Source organism: Vigna umbellata, chromosome 6 (assembly GCF_029865625.1).
Source record: "Vigna umbellata cultivar VRB3 chromosome 6, Vumbellata_1.0, whole genome shotgun sequence".
Classification (NCBI taxonomy): Eukaryota; Viridiplantae; Streptophyta; class Magnoliopsida; order Fabales; family Fabaceae; genus Vigna; species Vigna umbellata.
The window spans coordinates 10,146,510-10,169,259 of record NC_142170.1 but is presented as its reverse complement, the minus strand read 5'-3'; the positions used below and the strand labels follow the sequence as shown (position 1 = coordinate 10,169,259).

The 22,750-nt window shown below is 32.4% G+C and overlaps 3 protein-coding genes across 3 annotated transcripts; all 3 read left to right on the top strand.

The window, feature by feature from the left end:
* The first annotated feature begins 1,555 nt into the window (after positions 1 to 1,555).
* LOC124841546 (F-box protein At2g27310) lies at positions 1,556 to 3,051 on the top strand. Its single transcript, XM_047317834.2, has one exon. It carries the CDS (start codon positions 1,824 to 1,826, stop codon positions 2,799 to 2,801), a length of 978 nt encoding a protein of 325 aa, XP_047173790.1. The 5' UTR covers positions 1,556 to 1,823; the 3' UTR covers positions 2,802 to 3,051.
* A 7,183-nt stretch (positions 3,052 to 10,234) lies between these two features.
* On the top strand, positions 10,235 to 13,270 carry LOC124841542 (NAC domain-containing protein 40-like). The gene is made up of 4 exons (XM_047317831.2): positions 10,235 to 10,957; positions 12,051 to 12,304; positions 12,459 to 12,761; positions 12,844 to 13,270. Exons 1-4 carry the CDS (start codon positions 10,768 to 10,770, stop codon positions 13,192 to 13,194), a joined length of 1,098 nt encoding a protein of 365 aa, XP_047173787.2. The 5' UTR covers positions 10,235 to 10,767; the 3' UTR covers positions 13,195 to 13,270.
* A 2,786-nt stretch (positions 13,271 to 16,056) lies between these two features.
* Positions 16,057 to 19,786, top strand: LOC148196774 (peptidyl-prolyl cis-trans isomerase G). Its single transcript, XM_088092805.1, has 3 exons — positions 16,057 to 16,304; positions 16,463 to 16,645; positions 19,403 to 19,786. Exons 2-3 carry the CDS (start codon positions 16,487 to 16,489, stop codon positions 19,568 to 19,570), a joined length of 327 nt encoding a protein of 108 aa, XP_087948931.1. The 5' UTR covers positions 16,057 to 16,304; positions 16,463 to 16,486; the 3' UTR covers positions 19,571 to 19,786.
* Positions 19,787 to 22,750: the final 2,964 nt, after the last annotated feature.

Here is a 22,750-nt window from a genome sequence, read left to right as displayed (position 1 = left end):
GAATAACTATCTAACTAGTGCGAGAAAAAAGAAAAATATGTTTTGTATAATAAAAAAAGAAAGAACATTAGTGACAAGATATAGAGAATTTAAAAAAAAATCGATTATAATTAAGTGTTGTCATTAGATAATCATAATTCAATTATGCCATTTTTAATTTATTATTATATATATATATATATATATATATATATATATATATATATATATATATATATAAAAGACGTATGTATTCAATTTAATTATATATAATTTTTTTTGAAATAATACATAAAAATTTGTAAATTATCTACTATTGGAAAATACATTGAACGAGAAAAAATGTTGATACTGAAACAATAAATTATTTAGTGCTCTTTTTGTAAATATAGTTACTAAATCTCAAAGAAATTTGTGTTATGATGTTTATATATATATATATATATATATTATAATAATAGGACAAATACGGTTTCATTAATTAAATAGATTAAATATAAGTTACTTATATCTAAAGCAACATAATTATAATTTAAAGCCATAATAAAAATATCCCGTCGTTAAAGGTGTAAATTTAAAAGTAGAGGAATTTGTATGATAATTAAGAAGATTTAAAACATCTATCTTATAGCATAATTAATAGGGATTAAGTTTGTTAATTGTAGCACTATACACCGAGTGAGTCTTCAAGTAACTCAATGAATATTAGTGGTCACAAAATTGACTAACACAGATTACACAAATATACACGACACGAATTCAGTTGTTGATTCATTTATTTAACAGCCAAAATGTTACCGCACTTTAAATCAGTTACTATTTTCGTATCGCTGAAATCAAATCAGTTGCTAATATCGACCAATTTTACTGTCAGTAATATTATGTTGGCAATTAGTAATTCAGTTACCCCAATAACTTCACAATCGCTACAAAATAGTAATGATAAATTTGTTAAGATATTTACTTTTCTAGTTAAAAAATTGACAAATAACACCACTGTCGTTGTTTCTAATGAATATAAACTAAATATATATATTTTTCAAATATGTTAGCGCAAACGAAATACTAACAAATATAGTGATAGGAACAATTTATTAATGAAAATAAATATCGAATTAAGAAAAATGGAAAAAATTGGATGACCGAAGGTTAGATTGGATAAGGTTTGTTTTTTTTTTATTATTATTATTTATTTAATCAGGAAATGATGGAGCAGGTTGTTGGATGGACCATGATGCATGTGTTGCAGGAACAAACAAACATTTGTATCATCAAGAAGATATTTTTGTTCCATCTCATTGTGAACCTAATCTGCTAAAAAGTTATTCGTTACAGATTATGCTCACTGACGTGAACGGGAGGCGTAAAATTAAGTCAAACATTTCCGAGTTTGAATAAAATATAGTTAATAAAGGAAATAATTTTATAAATTTAATCATCCAGTGATCTCATATTTAAATTTTGGGTACGATAATTCAGTTAAGTCAAACATAATTACTCTGCACGAAGCATAAAGTAATTGTTTATACGAATAAGTGGAATGGAATTGGTTAATAAAATGATGTTATTAGAGAGTTAAAAAATAAGAAATCTAGAAGCGAAATATGACTTGACCCTACTCTCATCTCAACTTGTTCTTTTTCTAAAAAAGAGTGTTGAAAACAAGTCTATATATCACCTATCCCAATCCTAATCCTTCACATGCAAACATTGCAAACACGCTTTATTCAACCATCAATCATCAACCTATATAACAAAACCATCGTATCTATAATCCTTATCCTTCTCACTGCAACCCCAACCACGTAAGCATATTTCTATTTTCTCACTATTCTTAGCCATCCATGGACGCCACTTCTTTTTCTTCTTCTGACATCACCACTCTCCACCCCGACATCATTCGATCCCACATCCTTAATCGCCTCGACGGCCCCACCCTCGCCTCCGCATCCTCCGCCACCCTCCACCTCCGCCGTCTCTGCACCGATCACAACCTCTGGCGGACCATCTGCGCCGCCTCCTGGCCCTCTCTCAACCAACCCCACGCCTCTTCCCTCATCGATACCTTCCCCGCTGCCCACCGCTCTGTCTTTTCCGACTCTTTTCCCTCCATCCAATACTCCCCTCCTCCCCACCCCAACCCACCGCAGTTGCCGCCGGAGTTTGTATCCGCCGTGGACCTCTACTACAAGGGCAGACCCGTCTTTTCGCGTGTCATCACGACCGAAACCCACAAGGGTTGGTTCCTCTCCTCCCCGCTCTGGGTGGAACTCCTCGACCCCAACGAGGTGGTCCCCACTCCCTTGATATTCGCGAAGTGCGATGAGGAATCTTCGTGGCTGGCACACCTGGAGGAGAATCTGGGGCTGAGCTGGATCGTCATCGACCCGACGCGGAAGCGTGCGGTGAACCTCTCGAGCCGGCGGCCGGTGGCGGCGCGGCGGCACTGGCTGACGGGGGATCTGGAGGTTATTTTCGCGGTGACCATGGAGACGGTCCAGTGGGTTATCAGGGTCACGTGCTGCGGGAAGGCCGGAGGCGCTATGCACGTGAGGGAGGCGAGTCTGACGATGGAGGACACGGAAGGGAGACACGTGACCGGCAGGGACAGCTTCGTGATTTTGCAAGACGCCATGGAGAACGGCGAGCGACGAAAACCCGATCCCGAAGAAGCCAAAGCAAGGTTCGATAAATTTTGCCGCTTGAAGAGAGAGATCAGAGAGAGAAAACTACGGAGAGACAGTGTAATGGACACGGTTGCCATGTTGGTCTCTTTCACCATTTTCGTTTCCCTCTTTTGGTTCATGGTCTTTGGTTTTTGACCCAAAAAAAAAAACAGTTCTTGAGGTTGTTGTTTGGGTTTGGTCGGTTGTACTTACGCAAGCTTGGACGGAAAAGGAAAAGAAAAAAGAGACAGCTGAAAAGAAACGTTAAAAGGGAGAAGATATACAGCATATACGACATAACAACGTGTGTATTTTATTCCAGTTAGTTAATTCATTTTTTCTTTTGACCAATACCATGTCACCTAATTCGTTTTATAAATAAATTTATACATATTTTTACCTTCCATGTATCATGGCTCGTTACCGGTTTTCATGGTTATAGATTAGTAACAATAGAATAACCTATGCATATTCCTGAATGATATTTCATGATTCAGATAAAACACATGTAAGTGTGGTCATAAGTGTGATATTGTCGTGTTACGCGTCACTCTTTGACTTTTGAGGAAAATTTCTACTCCGATGAACTAGGATTGGGCTGGTTGACAAGTCCTGAACTGATGTGCGAGTAACTGGGAATTTTCTGTCCTGTCCTTTATGCTGATCACGATATTTATGGTTGAAGCTCTGACTTTTAGGCTCTATACAAGTTGGTGATGAATAAATTGTCTATGGGTGTGATGTTTGAACATGATTGAAAATATAGGAAAACTAGAACGTGAAACACATATAGTTTTAGTGGTGGATCACAACAGCAATTTAGACTGTGTCATTTCTGTCAAAATTTATATGACTCACTTAGACAGTGGGAATGTGTGAATTACTATTTTAAAAATTTTGAATATGTGAATTTGAAGTATTTCTTATTAAAATGGTTTAATTTTTAAAATTTCCTTTTTTATAAAACATTTTAATTATGGCAACACATATACAGTTACTATTTCAATCTTGGAATTAACCAAGAAATAGTATCAAGAATATCATCTAGAATTAATTGATATCAATGTTAACTATTTTTTTACTTACCTTAATAAATATAGTTTCATTGAAAAATAAGTTTGTCAATTATATTGTAACAACATTGTTCAGAAACAACATGACATAGAAGAAATCATATTCGATATTAGTAAAAAAAAAACTAGAAACAACACTATAGCATATATCAACAAAAATATACTTTAACAATGACAGTCGAAAAATAATCACGGTTGACTTTAAACTAAAAGAAACATTTGTTAAACATTAGGTGAAAAAAAGGAAAAAGTGGGAAGAATTTCTAATTTTCTCTTATAAATTCCTAGAATTTCAATTTCTTTTAAAATTCTCCATCCAAAAAATATATTTTGTCATAACACATTTCAAATTCTTTTTAAAATGAATTATCCTATGAGAAATTTTCATCATAATAAGATATTTGGGGTATAGGATCAAGGTCAACATCTAACATCCAGAAAGTAATTCAAGGAGTACTAAAGTTATCTTATGTTGTAAGTCTCTTGTAGTCATTTGTTCAAGCGGGTCACTTGCAGAAGATACTCTAATGTTAAAATCAGTTTAGTTTGACAGTTTAGATATTAATGATGTAAAAAATGCAGTTGTAGTATATGAAGTATACCGATCGAAATTGATTGTCATAGGTACTAATAGGTCAGATTGTCTTACGCTCTACAAATATATGGCATTAATGATTAATTATTGGGTTTGATTACCTAAAATATATTGCACTAATGGTTAATCAATGGACGTGGTTGTCACAAGCCTTATAAGTAGACAACTGATGTCCAGGTAGAATCATCATTTTCTATCCTAATAAAACATAATAGACCTCTTTATCAAACATATCTGACTTGAGCGTCAGAGTGTCTTCTACAGGTCAACAACCCATTGGAGTGGATCGCGTTCTCGGGGAGAATTGAAGATGAAAAGAGAGCAGAGCAAAGAAAGACAACCGACCCTCGAACCAATTCAACCGAAACAACAATCATTTATCTCCTTATCTCAAACCTATATTTATAGATTGTAGAGTGCGTCTTTGATTATCATCGATTCAAATCCTTAATAAACAGGAAACATCGGTTCGAATTCAATACCAATAAAGGGCTTTTACCCTTTTTTCCGGTATGTCTCCGCCAACAAGGAGTGAAAGAACCAAGTGGATTGTGGTTATGTTAGAATTTGCACCTATTTGTATTTATTTAGTGATCTGCCTGCTAGTTTCTTTCATCTTACTTGGTCTCCCTTTGCTTCCAATAGTTCAACCTATCCAGAAAAATTGTCAGGCCAAATTATAGTTCAATTGGTGATAGTCACCTTTTACCTTTAGCATTAGAGCTAATTATTCTGACAGATGACAATCAATTAAATTCTATGATTGCCTACTCTTGGTGGTAGTCTATTTAGTACTAATAATGATTTATTCAAGCATCATGTTAATTGTCCGGTGTGTGACTGACCGGGTAGTCATACGATACATAAGGTAAAAACAAATGGGAAAGTATACATGATTAGAATGGTCGAAGAAACAAACATAACTAAGAAGATTTGTTACTACAATGAATGAAAATATATAATGTCCTCAATGGAAGATGTACCGTATGGGCCGACCGGTCTATATCCATTGCTCGGTCAACCACAATAAATTGACTTTAGGAACAAACTGCAATTGGATTGACCGTTCGGTCAGACAAATTAAAAGTTTGATTAGCAAGATTAAAACATATTTAGAATATATTGGAACACAATTGGATTTTAACCCTAATAAAAAATTCACTTAAAAACCTATAAATACATAAATAAAATAAAAAAATAAGTAATTATATTTATTGAATATTTAAGACTTAACTATAATAATCAATCATTAATCAAAAATTAATTTAAACATCAAAATGCCTTTAATAAACTTGTAATCGGATTTGTACTATGCATAAAATAGAACAGAAGATAAGGTTACACTGTGAAACTGTGATTCTCGATTTACATCATAAACTAAGGGTGTGTTCCTTTGAAGGGAATTAACTGTTTACGTAGATTGGCAAGAATGGATTCGTAAAAGTAGGGGTGTTCTCATGGCATGATTTGTGCTGATTTGCGACGACGAAAAAGGAAGGATTTTCGAAAAAACACTGTGCATTTCATCTCGCCAAAAGTGCGACGATTTGCTCTGATTCAGGGGACAAAGACTTATATGCCCCCTAGAAGTTCGAACATTGTTCTTCCATACATCTTTCCAAATATATTAACGTGGTTATTTCGTTATTCGATTCTCATTTATAATTAACCGATTCCAAGCATAATAAAATAAACAAAAGTATCATCTCAATCACTGTTGGTTGACAAGAAATAAGCTATGTACGCTTTGACGAATACAGTGGATTGTGGATGTCCATGTGATGACCCAGTTTGCAGGCATGCGTTTCTTTCCTTTTGAGAGTGTTTTTGCAGCCCATTTGCAGTGGCCAGATTTCCTACTTGACAGAACCATTCACTACCATGTACTGCATAGGAGAGTATCGTGGGAAAGATGTTTGAATTATATTACAATGCTTTCACCATCCACACCATTAATAAGAAGCTAGTTGGTGGATAAGTTTGGTGTGTGTATTAAGCGATGTGTGTGTTTACATAGAGAGACGTCGAACTTTGAATGATTAGATTGGTCGAAGAAACAAACATAACTAAAAAGATTTGTTACTACAATGAATGAAAATATATAATGTCCTTAATGGAAGATGTACCGTATGGACCGACCGGTCTACATCCACTGCTCAATCAACCACAATAAGTCAACTTTAAGAACAAACTGCAATTAGGTTGACCGTTCGATCAGACAAATTAAAAGTTTGATTAACAAAGTTAAAACGTATTTAAAATATATTGGAACACATTAGGTTAATCCTAATAAAAGATTCACTTAAAAACCTATAAATACACAAATAAAATAAAAAAAAATAAGTGATTATATTTATTGAACATTTAAAATTTAATTATAATAATCAATCATTAATCAAATATTAATTTAAACATAAAAAATGTCTTTAATAAATTTCTTGTACTCGGATTTGGATTATGCATAAAACAGAACAGAAGATAAGGTTACACTGTGAAACTGTGATTCTCGATTTACATCACAAACTAAATGTTTCAAAACCATCTTTAGAAATTAAATATTACTTGAAATAGAAAAAAGGAAGAGAGATACAATTTTGTTCTGCCATACCTTGTGGTCCCGTGCTTTGGCTTCGTCAAAACATTCCGTACGCACTTCTGACATACAACTTTACGTAAGGATGGATCATCACATTTTTTCTCTTACTTTTTATATTACGTGTCTCTTTTTTCTCTTCTGCTTTTTGCATTACGTGTCTCCTTTCTTTTACACGTATTTTCTTTTTCTTTTCTAAATCAGATTTGACCATTTTCTTTTTTCTTTCTTTCTTTTCTCTTTACTCTCCTTCAACATTTCTTTAAAGGGGCTTTGTTGCTTGATGTTTTCCTTTTATATATATAATTGTTTATCCATCCATATTTATTGTTGATGTTGTTATATTTAATTTTCCCAGTATTCGAAAGTCATTTTCACAAGACATTAAACTTCGATTTATATTTTTAAAATATTCTTCTTCAACGACTTCTTTTTCATCTTCCACATATATTTTATTTCATCTTAGCATTTACTTCTTCATAGAGAATCCGATATAGAATGAATAGCAGATTTCAAAATTCAATGAATACGTGTTTTAGATTTGGAAATCTAATTTAGGAGTGTGTCGGATTTTAAACCTATTAGATTTTAAAATCTAAATTAGCAATGTATCAGGTTTTGAAAATTGTACCATATTTTGAAATTTAGTTTAAGAGTTATCAGTTTTCAAAATTTAGTTTAAGAGTCTTTCAAATTTTGAATACAAATCTGGATTTTGAAATCCAATTTAGGAGTGCACTGGATTTTGAAATCTAGGTATACCAAATTTCAAAATTGGGTTTAGATGCCTCTTAAATTTTGAAATTTGGTTTTGTTTTCCCTTAAATTTCATAATCTAGTAAAGTATTCTCCTAAATTTCGAAAATTTTTTTTTCTATTTTTATTTTACTCATTTGATGTGTTTTGTTTTATAAATTTGTTGTTGATATCTGTTTTAGTTATTATCATTGAACAAATGAAATATTGAATGTTCATGTCATGTTGTAAGTGATTATAATGTTGGTATTTAAGATGATAGAATATCTTTTAAATTTTATGAAATCACAAGTAAATGAGAGTTTCATCTTAGATTTTTTTTTATCAATGAAATTTGTCAGAGATATTATATTGTTAAGTTCAAAACTGATGAGATTTTTCTTAATTTAGTGGTTTTAAGGGATTTATCTTCTTTTCCTAATGAGAAATACCACATAAAGATGTTAAACCAAAATTCATCACAAAATTATGAACAACCACGTAACATGCTTCAAAATTGTTATTTTTTCATAGGAGACCCACTTTATCTCTCTTCGATTCTAGATAAAACAATTGCTTATAAATTTTAAGCAGTCATTAAGCATCAAAAGCAAACAAATAAAATATATTCATCTACTTTACTAATCGAGTCTTCCCAAAATACAAATGCTACATGATTGACATAGCTTGTTAGAAAAAATTGTCTACGTACTCCAGGAAATCCACTCACTTTATGTTTTTCTTGAACAACATCCTCATGTTGTTCAACAACATCATCCTTAAAAACATCCCTGTGTTGGTCATCAATATCAAGACAACCTAATTGTTCAACTTCTCCAGATTTGCCATGACAACCTCTTTTAGCTTCACTATATGTAGAGCTCCCACTTTGGTATGTAGAGATGCCTTGTGTTCTTGCCATTTATGTAAGAAACAAACATTAAAACATAATCACAACACATCAAATTATATATACAAAAATAACAGAACCAAATTTTGAAATTTAGGAGACTTATAAACTGAATTTCTAGGAAACTCCTTAACTAAATTTCAAAATATGGGAGAATCCTTAACCAAATTTCAAAATTCGATAAAATCCTATATTGGTTTTCAAAACTTGGTGCTTTCTTGAATCAAATTTCAAAATTCGATGAGTTTTGAAATTTGATAAGTATCCTTGAAATCTGATGCTTTTCCCAAAAGATCTCACCTAAGTTGGATTTCAAAATCTAGTACGCTCCTAAATCGAATTTCAAAATCTAAATCAAATTTCAAAATCTAGTAGACTCTAAAATCGGTTTTCAAAATCTAGTGCTTTTCGAAACCAAATTTCAAAATCCAATGCATTCCTTCCTCGATATAAATTTTTAAATTTATTTCACTTATGAACCAAAATTAACCATCTAAATTTTAAGATTTTAAATTTCGTTCACTTCCAATTTATTCCCAAATTAATAAGCAAAGGAAAGTAAAAAGTATATATACATGAAACTTACCTTTAGGGAGTGCTACACAAAGAAGGTGTGTGGAGGAGACAGAAAGAAAATGTTGTGCTTGTGGGATGTATAAATTCAAAGGAAGAAGGATGTAAATAGGAATGACAACACGTCATCGTGCACGAATAGTGTCTACCTATTATCCGATCCGTAACAAAAAAATCTTCTTGCCACCTATATGCTACCCACGAGAATACTAGTTAAAAAAATACCTGCAGGTATTTTAAAACCCGCATATACTCACAAATATTTAAAAAAATATTTTATAAATTTTTAAAATAAAATTATTGAAAAATATATAAAATATAATATAAATCAAATTAAGTATAAAGTAAAATTTAATTTAATTGAATTTAATATAATAAAATATAAATTAAAATAAATTTTAATAAAAATTAATTTAATAAAATATAAATTAAAATTTTATTTTTATTTTTTTGTAGATAATGATAGTATAATACTCGCTATCTATTATTCACATATGTAATAAATATTTGTATGTACTGGAGTTTACGTGTAAATATCTAAATATACGTGTATTTTTGTTATATCTAATTGTAAAGTATGGAAAGAGGGGTAAGATGTGAATGAATGACGCAAGGTAAATGTGAAGATGATGATTTTTGAGGAAATAAATAAGGAAAGATAAAGGATAATTATTAATTATGTTTTTAGGTGATCAAAGTCAAAAGAAATCATTTAATGGTATTTAGAAAATTTTTGGAGCTACAGAAAAAAAATGTGGGTGCAAGAAGAAGTCCCCTTCTTTATATATGTTCTGGACCGTCCAACTAAAAAACAGAGCTTTAGTTAGTTTGGGCTAGCTATTCACACTCCGTGTTGTTGTTATCACCCCCAAATATTTTTTTAATCTCTTAAAAAAAATGTCCCTTTTCTACAACATAAAACTGTACCAAACATATCTAGGTTACGATTTATCTATTGTACGGTCAATTCACTGCATGAGTTCAGAAGCTGATAAGTTTCGGCTTCACGAGTTACGTTACGTGTATTCAGTATTTTCTTAAGACAGACACTGAGACAGACATATTTACCAAGTTAAAAAATTGTTCATTTTAAACCTGGTACGCAAGCAAAGAGTAAACCTTTGTTTTTTTTAACAACTTTTTTGCATGAAAAGTAAGTTTTGGAATGCCAAGGTTTGAATACATAGACATGAATGGTAAAGAAAAGGAAGGAGAGAAGAAAGAATAAAATATGAAAAGAAGTGTCTGAAAGAGGAGTGCTAGAAGCAACAAGAAGTGAGTGTGTTGATTGCAAGAAACGGTGGGAGAGTTTGAAGAGAGAAAGAAGGAGATGATGTGAGGCCACGTGACAAGAAGGAAATGGAAGCGAACCTTGGTTACCTCACCTCTCCATTTCACACATTCTTGGCCGACTCTCTCAAAAGCTCTACCACCACGCCAGAACCCGTGCCAGTTTGCGTGCCACACACAACCAAGCAAAGCATTCAACCTCCCCAACAGAGCCACTCCTCCCCCCAAGGAATAACTCCTCCACCACCAACCCTGTTCCTTTATAACCATGCACAACCTTCACCTTAAACCCTAGCTTCCTTTTCTTTATTCTTTTCTCGCCGACTGCTTCTCCTAAAACAGAGCACCGGATCATGGAAGGGGTTTCCAGGGAAGCCCAGATGTCGATCGCTGCTTCTTCCATGTTTCCTGGCTTCAGATTCTGCCCCACCGATGAGGAGTTGATTTCTTACTACCTTAGGAAGAAGTTGGATGGCCATGAAGAGAGTGTTCAAGTCATTTCTGAGGTTGAGCTCTGTAAATTCGAGCCTTGGGATTTACCAGGTTAATCCAAGCTTTTTGTCAAATGTTTGGGTCTGATTTCATGTGTGTTAGATCATTGTCTAGTTTTTCAATACTTCTTCTTAGGAGAACTTGTTTGGTAATTTTAGTCTTAACTAATGTCTATATCCTTAGGACATGTAACCAGTCGGAAGTTGAAAAACTTGAATAATTTGGTGATAGTTATGGACGTATGGGGTCCAAGACAAGGCAACCTTGTTAGGTTTAGTTGGTAGATGATTTGATACTATTTTAGATTTTAAACATGTCTCGTTTTCAAAAACTGAGTTATAAGGTTGGAGATTTCAGTGCGAGTAAATTAGTTTTGATATAACTGAAACCTGAGGTTTTCAATTGTTGAGTAGTCACAGTTGATGTTGAAAAATAGAAAATCAAAATGATCCATGTGGGGTGGGTTGGAACTTCTAGTTTCTGTTGTGTGTTAGTGGGACGGTGGAAACTAAATCGAAATTTGTCAACTTTACATACTAATACAAATATTTATTTTGCGGAGAACATCTTTCTCATGCAACTCAAGGTGAACAGGGGCATTCCACCTAATTTGTGCATTGGGTGAATTTGAATTGAAGTGCTGATCACTGTGTTGAACCCCTATGTAAAACCCACACATATTTGACATGAATTAATTGCAGTGTTGAAATTGTTAAAAACCCCGTAAAAGTTATTCAGCAAAGCCTCTTTTTTTGTTTAAATAGTTAAAACAACAATGATTTTCTGTTGTAAAGCCCTGGTTATTCTACCAACTGATAATTTTCTGCACTTTTGCCTCAATGTAGAATTTGATTTGGTTTTGAAAGAGACCCTGAGTTATAGTGTTTGATGCATAGTGTGGTGTGTTTGGTTGAACAATGAAAAAACATGTCTCCTCCGTTATTGACTACTCTCATGCTAGAGTGAAAACAGAACAACCAGAAAGAAACCAAGATATGTAATGTAGATTGAGTTTGTCTGTTTACAACCGATATTCATGTTCTAAGTAATTCGAAAAAACAGCATGTAAAAATTTAAAGCTGTTAAGCATGTTTAATCTGCCACCAATGGATTTGACTTACTGATAGTACTGGTTTGAAACCAGCCAAATCGTTCATTCAATCAAATAACGAATGGTTCTTCTTCTCTCCTCGTGGAAGAAAGTACCCAAATGGTTCACAAAGTAAAAGGGCAACTGAATGTGGATATTGGAAGGCCACCGGCAAAGAGCGTAATGTAAAGTCAGGTTCCAACGTTATAGGAACAAAGAGGACTTTGGTGTTTCACTTGGGGCGTGCACCTAAAGGGGAGAGGACTGAATGGATTATGCACGAGTACTGCATCAATGACAAATCTCAGGTGAATTGTAGTTACAATATTCCAAGAGAAATGTTAGTAACATATTCCTTAAAAGATTGAAATTTATAGAAAACTAGCTGCGAAGACAGCATAAGTCACATGACTCAGATTGGTGGATTCTTAGTTGTATGTTTGTTGTACTATGTATTTACAGGATTCTTTGGTTATTTGTCGGCTGAAGAGGAACACAGAGTTCCGTTTGAGTGATCATTCGAATAGAGCTTCTTCAAGTCAAAGGCATCCCGTGAATTCACACGAAAGTGGTTGTGCCATATCAGAAGGTGGTGGTATAGATCAAAGGGATGTTTGTGAGCAGGACAAAGAGGTGGGATGTAGCTCCAAGAGGAGCAGTAGCAGTTACGGTTCTCCTTCCAATGAGCAGATTGATTCTGTCTCGGAATCCAATCATCGACCAGCTAATGAAGCTACACTGACAGAATCTTCAGAACAAGCAAAGGTACATACATACTAAAAGAAGAGTTAATTGGTTTTACATTCATGGAGAAATTTATCCATTTGTTTGAGTTTTTATATTGCAGGAGGTGTATGAAGAGGATTGCTATGCAGAGATACTAAAGGATGATATCATAAAACTGGACGAATCATCAATCTCAGCAGAGGGTCACACAGGAGCACAGGAACCTGCACAGATGCATCCTGCGCAAGGCACAGCACAACGGAGAATAAGATTAAGGGTTGGGAATTCAAAGCGTTCTTCTTCTGCAGTGGTTGGTTTCCGAAGCACAATAATGCACTCTTCAAAGAGTACCTTCTTCGCCGGAATAAGCAACAGTTTGGTGGCACTTGTTTTCTTGGTTTTCACTCTGATATTTTTGGTGTTTGTTGGGTGGAGTCAGACAAGTGAAGTGTTAAGCGGTTGTAACCTATGATTAGTGCTACGCAAGTGTAGGCAATTTGTTAAACTGCTTCTTTCTTAATAGCATGTTGCATTGTTGCATTGTTGCATTAACCTAGTCTTTTAGATTTCGTGTACAAATGAATGATGGGGTTTGTAGTGGATGAGGATTGGGAATTTGGGAAAGTAAGGATTTTTTTTTCCAACATATAAAAATAGGACCATGATATATTAACCAAATAATTTTTTGACAATAAATTATGTGTAAGTAAATAGATTATGTGTAAGTATGTACATTTGAAACGGATTAATCAGAAGTTACCACATAAATTATTGTAAAAAAGTTGTCAAATTGTTGTAAAAAGGTTGTAAAAAGGTTGTAAAAAAGTTGTAAAATAGTTGTCAAACGTTGTAAAAAGAATTGTCAAACAAAGGTTAAAATTTTTCCATAAAAATATATAGCTAACAACTTATAGGACGAACGAGTCTTTTGAGACTCTCCTCTCTCTCTCTTTCTCTCATTCTTTACCATTGTGGAAATCAATCAATGTTCCCCTATCATTGTTCTCGATTTATCATCAATTTATTGAAGAAATCTATACTACTGAAGAAATCATGTGTTGAGGTTTTTGAATTTCATGACAAGGTACATTTTGCAATTTATTTTTTCAAAGACATGCTATGTTAAGAGTATGGTCTTTGATATTCTTTCAACATTTTCAATTAAAGTTCCAATGACTTAAATAATGCTTTTGGATTCAGAATACTACTTCTGGTAATATTCCAAGGATAAGACTATTACGTTCAAAGTTGAGTTCAAGCATGATCCAACCTTCCAATTTGAACAATCTTTCAAGGTGAAAAAAGTTTGTGTTGATGAAAACATAATTCAAAAGTTCAATGATGTTGTGGTGAAGTTAGTGGTATGGCTTTCAAAGTGGTTATTTTTTTTTACGTATTCTTTGTTGTCATTGACTTATTTATCAAAGTTGAAGGATCTGTATTCTAAGACTGAGAGACTATACAACTTTTCATACTTTGAGGGAAATAGAACAATTGTAGAAGTACTAGAATGTTTCCTTTGCATTTGAGATTGTAGATGGTAGAAAGTCGATGCAATTTTGAACCTATTGAATTGATACAAACCTATTATTTAATAGTTTCAGCAACTCCAATAAAACTTGATTTTAAAAGGGATATTTGGTAACAGTTAAAAAACATACCTTCTCACAATTAGGAGAATCTACATCCATTCAAATAAATAACTTGCACAACATTTCCAGTGGCAATGTCCTCGCTACCACACACACATATATATATATATATATATATATATATATATATATATATATAGAAGTCATGGATGTGGAATTATTATATAAAATCATAATAATTGTATTAGTGTCAATATTTCTAATAAACAAATGTAGGTATACTGATAAGTTAACCAAATAGCAAACTTTTAGTAAATTAATATTTTTTAGTTATCATATAAAACAAAAACAGCCTTTAAACAAACAATCAGAAGAGTTATCATATTTTTTAGGATTATTAAATTCAAAATTTCTTAGACATGAGATGATACTTTGAAAATATTTTTTTGACAATATTTTAACATTATTTATGTGTCATTCTATGATTGGTCCATGTTGATATTTATGATTATTATTATTGATTCTGGAGTAATTGTTGATCAATTACATAATGATACATAAATGATGTTAAAATATTGTCAAAAAAATATTGTCAAATATCATTATTCATATGAAATATTATGTGTTGACATTTCATATTGTCAAAGAAAAATCGAGGACATCTAAAATTTTATATTTTATAAGTGTAATAAAAAAAACCTCAGTATTTTTATCAACCATCAATTAATTTTATTATTAATTGTTTTAATTTATGTTTTAAAGGTAGACCATCAATTAATTTGAAAAATTTTAATTACTTTAATTTATTTTACTTTATTTAATCATATTTTATTCAACTACTATTACTATGTATTATTATTATTATTATTATTGTTTCTTTTATATTTAACATTCTTTTATTGGAAACTTATTACACATCAAACGTTAAAGTCCTAACATAAATATATTTAATCAATAACTTATTCTTAAGAAACCCAACTGAAGTATTTAATCAATACTTTAAGTTTTATATTTTATTTCTTTTTATTTGTGTGCTGGGTTTTATTGATCGTATTTGTTGGACTTTAAGACTGTAAATCGTCTCGATATTTGAATACCATGATTTTCAATTTTTAGGGTTCGAATTATCTCTTCAGTTTTATTGAAAAATAATAAGAATATTTGAAAACTCAACCATTTGGGTTAAGCTAATTTTTTTATATGATTATTTAATTTACATTTTGCTGGATATTGTAAAGTATGTTCTGACATTGACGTTGTCAAAACAAAAAGCAATCCAACTAAATTTGTGCTTTTAATTCATGATTTCCAAATATTTGTGATGTTATAAATTCTAAAAGTCCAATCTCATAACAAAAATATTTTATTGTTTCATAACAAAATTGAGAATTATGTTGTGTTTTTTTATGTGATTTTTATGTTTTATGTGTTTAGCTTTATTAGAAAGTGATAATTTTATTTTAAAACTTTATTTGATAAATTAATGTTTTTAAATTTTATCTTTTTATTTTTGTGTGGGGTTTTATTGAACTTATTTGTTGGGCTGTATAACTAGAAATGTATAAAAGAGAATACCATGAAGTATATATTCTTATTTACAAAATATAAATATTGAATTTACGTAAAGGGATGTAGGAAATAATAAAAATAAATAATCAGTTAGAAATGCGGTATAGGGTAGCATTGGGTGTTCCCAACCGCAGCGAATCATGGCTTTGATCTTGGAATTTACTTCCGTAAATGGTTGAGAGATAGAAGAAAAGTGGAAAGTTGAAAGAGAGAGAAAGATCGAGGTGCAGTGCAGTTTTTGGTACCCCTCTTGCCGTTGCCGGTAAAGAATCTCTTAACTTCCAAGTTTGATTTGCTTACTGCGTCACTCCCTCTGTTTCCAATTCACTCGACAAATTGCTTTTTCCATTTCCCCTAACATCGCACTCCCAACCGTTACCAACCGATAATGAATTTAGGGTTTCTTCCCTCACATCCATCTGTAAGTCTTCTATTTCTTATTCTTCCTCTTCTTTGCTGATCATGATTTCTATGTGATTCCACAATTTCGATAACCCTAATTTCAATGCTACTTTTTGGAAGCACGAATTCAACTAATTGAGTATGTTTTGTGGTTAATTGACTTTGAATGTTGACCAGGTGCTAGGTCTGTAATCAGGAACCATGTCGAGGCCCATGTTGCTTGTCTTCTTGCTGATTATACTTATAATCACCTCGCAGTTCGAGTGGAAGCAGCAGCTTGTGGCCGATGTTGACTCCAACCCCACCGTATCTCAGAAGCAGCATCAAATTTCCAAGGCTGAAGAAACCGTAAAGGAGAAGGTCTTATGCTTTAAATTGCATCTCTATGTTGATATAACTAGTAGCTTGTGTTGTTTGATGTAGCATCTGCTTAGTGTGGTGTACTTATTTTACTCATCTGTCTACAGTTTTTGATTTGTGCTCTTTTTGCGCTGCACGTTGCATGCGGTACATTTCAGTTATAATAATCGAGTGAGGAAAATTTCCCACTGAGAGGTGTTGAGATTGCAACACAGATGGTTACTGTTGCTACGGTAATATATTTGTTTGGATGAGTGTTTATGTACTTGGTTCTGTTTGGTTAGATCTATTCGTGTCATTATGCTGTACATGATTTTGGCGTTGTGGTTAGGTTCCAAGTACTCAACCGTGTTCCATTTTTGGTTCACTCATTCTTTATTATTAAATATTTTGGTGATTTTTTGGAGGGATGAAGGGGAGTTTGGTGTTCACTTTTCAAGAGTCTTTTTTATGTAGTCTGTGGCCATACACCCCATCCTTCTGTCCCCTTAAGAAAGAAGAATAAAATAACAGCCTGCAAAATCAGTTGAGACTAAATGTATCCAGAATTTAATAATTTCATGAAATCAAGATGAGTGGTCTGAGCTTAGCAGTAAGGAACCTGTAATTAAAATAGCACAAATATGGAAAATTCTTATCTGCACTTTTATTATTAATAATATTAATGAAGGAGTGCTTTCCAGTTGTAGAGATTTGGAAGCTAAGAACAGATTATATGTATGAAGAAGATGCAGAAAGGAATTGGCGGGAAGGAAGATAGGGATAGTGGAGTACTTTCCAACGGCTCTCTCTCACTTCCACTCATTTAGTGATTTAACTCTTATTGCTTCTATCAAAATCTCTCAAGCTAGTGTTAGTTGCTTTCCTTTGTTAGCTCTTTTTCAACTTGAATCTACAGCAACGAGTCACCGGTTTTTCCTTGCTAACCACCCCTGATTCCTGATGTGCTTTGGTGTGGCTTCTGTCATCTTGTGCACATGGCTAAGGAAGTTTTGGTAACTTCCAGCATATGTTTGGTTATCTGGAGTGCTTAGGTTCTGTTCCGTATAATTTTTTCAAAATAGTCATCTTTGTGACACAGAAAGTTTTATGCCCTTTCTTTGGTTTTTGGGACGTTCCCAACTTCCAAAATTATCATTCTGTCTAAAAGACTTGCATGTTTGTACTTCATACAGTTATAATGGAAATAATATGCCAATTAAAAACTCACTGGGGTAACAGTGGTACGGTGATACATGTATGGGCACAGTTTTGAATGTCTCATTTTCAAAACTCCCTGGTGCATGTTTAAAAGATTTATTAGTTGTTATTGGCTAATGGAGCATCCATTCGTTATAATGTTGCAACCCTTCCATTGATCATTCCAATATGTTGATCAATTGTTATGTGAAAGATTATTATATAGTAAATTTGAAACTGTAAGACACAAAATGAGATAGTTTTATTGTGGCTTATCTTCATTGTTCATATCTAGTATTATATTCACATACCGTCCTCAATGTTTACTCCATTTATCATGTTATAATTTCTCTATAATTGAGATTAAGAAGTGATGGGTATTATCTACTGAGAAAAACGGAGCTAAGCTCCTCACAGCATAGAAAATAAAATACAAACTAGGAAAGAATAAATTTCAACACTTACTCTGACACATGGACCGGAAAAATCTGTTCTTCGCACTGAAGAAATCTCCCCCAATACCCCTGACTTTAATCTTGTCCAGTTGATCCAGCTTCATCAGTGTCCCCAGGTCTGCTGAACCACGTTTCAGATTCACATAGGTGTTTTTCATCCAGACAGCCTGGACATCAGTAAGCACCTCTTAGTCAGCTTGTTCAAGCAGAGCGGTGAGCTTGAACTGCTCCTGTGCTCTTCATGGATTTTGTTTGCTTTAAGCTTATTAATAATTAATGTAATTGACCAATGGTGATCTCTTGAAAGTGAGCCACAGGTGTACTTAGTTCTCCTCTGTTGAAACTAGCATCATATCCTTGAAATAAATTGCACCTGCCACCACCTTGTCATCGATTGAAATTTGATTAATCTCAGTCCTTTTCCTCCAGTCCTTCTGATCTTTACTGGTGAAATAAGGTACCTCAAGCCCTTTTCCTCCAGTCCTTCTGATCTTTCTCTTCTGAAATGAGCCAGACTCGCACACAGCTTCTTCATCATCTTTCCCATTGACTTTGGAAGAACTTCCTGCCACTTATCCTGTATATGTCATCCTTCGTTTCAAAGCTTTAAACTTGACCACTCATCCTTATGGATACCATTCAGCTCCTAGGACCAGGAGAGCTCTGATATCAAACTCAATAGAGATTAAGACGTGATGAGCTTTATTTATTTTCATAAACGGAGCCAAACTCCTTACACAGGTGAAAATCAACTAGAAACCAGGAAAGAACAATTTTAAGCTATTGTCTTGTCACTCAGCGGTGCACTCCACCCGTCTTACCCTTGCACTAAAATATTCTACTTCCCCATCCTATCTCAGTCTTCTTGTATTTTGAATGTCACTTGTCCCATTCAGTTATGATCTCTCCCTGTTTCAACTAATTACGTTTCCATTTTCTCGTTTCTGTTATCCTCTTCATCGTCCACATTCCCCAAGTCTACCTCTGAACCAATATCATCTCCATTTATAACATGAATTATGTGCCTATCCCTAGCTCCCAAAAATTACGACAGAATTGTCTTATACTGTTTTAATCGGATATTTACTGATGTTTTTCTTGAATTGGGTGTTCTTGGACGCAGATTATTTTAGTTCAAGAGAAGAATATTCAAAGATTGAATGAGCTAGTACGGCATCTCCAGGAACAATTGCAACAGTGTAGAGGACGCAATGGAACTATAAATGGCACTGTAAGCCCTCTAGCTGAGCGGATTCTGGAGCTTGAGCGACAGCAAATTTTAGAGGATTAAGCAAACGCAGCAAGTGCGGCAATGATGTTCTTCGTTATGCTCAACCTGTGAAGTTGTTCCCTAATTCATTTGGAGGGAACGTTGTAGAAGATTTGGTCCTCGTTTGAATAACCATTTTTAACTATAAATGAAAAGTGCAGTGTTCGAATATTGTTCTAAAAGTTGTTGAATGGTATAGAAATATGATCATCTTATACTGGTTTGATCATTTCTGTAGTTTATCATTTTCATTTTCTCTCTTGATTTCTTCTTCTACAGTCCCTTTTGCACTTATCAGGTTAGCAGTACACGAATAATCCACATCTTATTAACAAAGTACGGGTGGAAATACCGGTTAAGTCAAACAGACCGACTTATTTGACCCATTTAACCCATCCAAAAAATGAAAACGAAATTGTTGGTTTGTCATTTTTTTCATGATATTATAGATTTGAAGTAGTTTTTGTTGAAAACTAGTTCCTGCTTCTTACTGATAAATTAAATGACTGTTTTAAATGAGACATTTTTTTTCAATATTTTTTTTTAATGTGTAAGATTTAAACTCATAATATTTCTTTAAAATATTTGAGTGTAGTTTTGTTTGATCTATGATATTTAAACTCAGAAGAGATTTAGTTTGAATAGTTCACTTAATGTACAAGATTTGATACGTTGGAGACCACTTTTCTATACTTGGCATTGTTTAGTTTTTACTATTCTCGCTGTAAATTAGTAATTAAAGCAATGTAACGAAGGTTAGTGTTAGATCTCTTGTAAGTAAGCATTATAAAAGGAGAAGCCAAAAATAAAGAGTCAGTAGGGTCTATGGTAAATAGGACAGTTATTGTAATAGTTTTTGACAGTTTGCAGTTTGATAGTTTTCCATATTTTATAGGGCGAAGCATAACTGCTTTTAGGTAGTTATCAGAACAGGAGAAAAATAGAGAAAGGGAGGGAAAAAAAGCAGATTAGATTGGAGAGAAAATCTGGAAAGGGAGAGATCAAGCTCTCGATTACTTGGAAGATGCAAACTGTCTTCAGTGTTGTTCTATTTCAGTTTATGTATTCTGTGTTTTGTTTAATTTGATAAACTAGCGACAAGATCTTGTGTCAGTAATTTAATACATTTCCTATACCAGTTGGTTTCTATCATATAACAGTCTATTTACTTTTTCAATCTCGCGTCTATGATTTCATTAAATTACAGTTTCATTATAGAGTATCCTTAAAATGACATGATTTTAGATTCAAGCCTATGATAGACAAAATTAACAATTTTCTTTTGCGCATTCACAAAACTAAGTTTACTAAGGCATCAATTTTCAGTGTAAAAAAGGAGGGTGGCACGGATGGGTGGATGGTGTTTAACTATATCTTATCATTTATGAAGTAATATTATATATATATATATATATATATATATATATATATATATATATATATATATATATATATATATATATAGGTTTAATAGCCAATTTAGTCCCCACTTTGGTTGAAAAATCTCAATTTAGTTCCTCGTTATAAAAGTGTTTTACATTAGTCCTAACTTTTAAAATAGTGGGTCAGATTGGTCTCTTTCGTTAAATATAAGTTAACGAAATTAATGGATGATGATGTGACACAACTTAAAGCTGATGTGTTAGATTGGTCCCTCGTTAGCTTTAAGTTGTGTCACATCATCATCCATTAATTTTGTTAACTTATATTTAACAGAAAGGACTAATCTGACCCACTATTTTAAAAGTTAGGACTAATTCAAAACACTTTTATAACGAGGGACTAAATTGAGATTTTTCAACTAAAGTGAGGACTAAATTGGCTATTAAACCTATATATATATATATATATATATATATATATATATATATATATATATATATATATATATATATTATAAGCTTTATATTTAATGAGTATGAAGTTTTCATTTCATCTAGAGAATGAATATATTTATATCCACGTTCGTATTGTTTTCTTATTATTTCTAATATTAATTGAATAATATTATTTACAAAAAATACAGTAAATAAAACACAATTATTAATTACTCAATGTAGATGGCCAATAATCAAAGATTCTTGTAAGGTTTCATTGATGAATTTTAACTTATTGCTGAATTTAAGTGTAAATTTCATAGTTCAAACCCAAATATGATATATTATTTCTAAGATTTTCTCGAAAGTTTATAAGATTAACACTTCTATTATCTTTTTTATTAGCATTTATAACTTTTATAAAATGAAAAATAATTTGTATTCTCATCATTTTAACTAGTCTCTTTATCTCAAATTAAATATCCTTTACTATATGATATTTTTGCATTGAAGATGTTTAATTAATTATGAAATTTATAGGTTTTACTTCTTGTTGTCATTATAAATGTTCTCGTATTACGTGTATGGAAAAAAGAATTGATTTCGAATTTCTTGAAACTCACGTTAGGGACCATCAAAAGTTCTTGTACTTTGCTCATTTAATTTATTTTGCATTACCAGTTCATCTGCTGAGTCTGAAAGTTTGGTATAATAATATAATTGGAAAGAATCAGCGTGTGCTTTTGGATTCCATGTCTCTCCTTTTTAAACCTACGTGTCAAGTTTTAAATATTCTTAAATGTCGACAAAATAGAAATGGTCATATGACAAAAATAATTCTTATTTATTACTTACATGTGCCTGAAATTTTGGAGAAAGCTTTGTACAGTTAATAGCTATTCACATTTGTAAGCACTGTATGAAATAAATGTATCATAATTATCTAACCTTTAAGTTTATTTGCTTTCCCATTAATTATCACTTATATATTAATTCTTAATTCACTTTAGAAATTTTCATGCTTTTTTGCTAAGTTTTGTAATGGATTTTTTTTCTCTTGATATCATAGATTTTGATCTGTTAATATTACAAGAGAAATTTCTTGTTATTATGGACTTTAGTAGTAATAAAGAGAAAATTTATTATACAGTTTAACAAATATCTAAGAAACTCAATTTAATGTTCATGAGAATAATTATTGTAAAATAATATTAAGATAGTTTTGCCCAAAAGAGAAAATCATGAAAAGTTAATGAGGTGATTGGAGAATGCTTTCAAATCCTTGATATGACATATCATTTAAATTGTACTCTTTATGTACTCAGTTTATCTAAAAATTTAGTTTCATTATTTAAATTTGATATTAATGAGTATGATTTTTATT

Coding starts and splice junctions, on each gene's coding strand:
- LOC124841542 (XM_047317831.2), top strand. CDS start 10,768: ATGGAAGGGGTTTCCAGGGAAGCCCAGATGTCGATCGCTGCTTCTTCC. Junction 10,958..12,050: donor CGAGCCTTGGGATTTACCAG/GTTAATCCAAGC, acceptor GTTTGAAACCAG/CCAAATCGTTCATTCAATCA. Junction 12,305..12,458: donor GCATCAATGACAAATCTCAG/GTGAATTGTAGT, acceptor ATGTATTTACAG/GATTCTTTGGTTATTTGTCG.
- LOC148196774 (XM_088092805.1), top strand. CDS start 16,487: ATGTCGAGGCCCATGTTGCTTGTCTTCTTGCTGATTATACTTATAATC. Junction 16,646..19,402: donor AAGAAACCGTAAAGGAGAAG/GTCTTATGCTTT, acceptor TCTTGGACGCAG/ATTATTTTAGTTCAAGAGAA.
- LOC124841546 (XM_047317834.2), top strand. CDS start 1,824: ATGGACGCCACTTCTTTTTCTTCTTCTGACATCACCACTCTCCACCCC.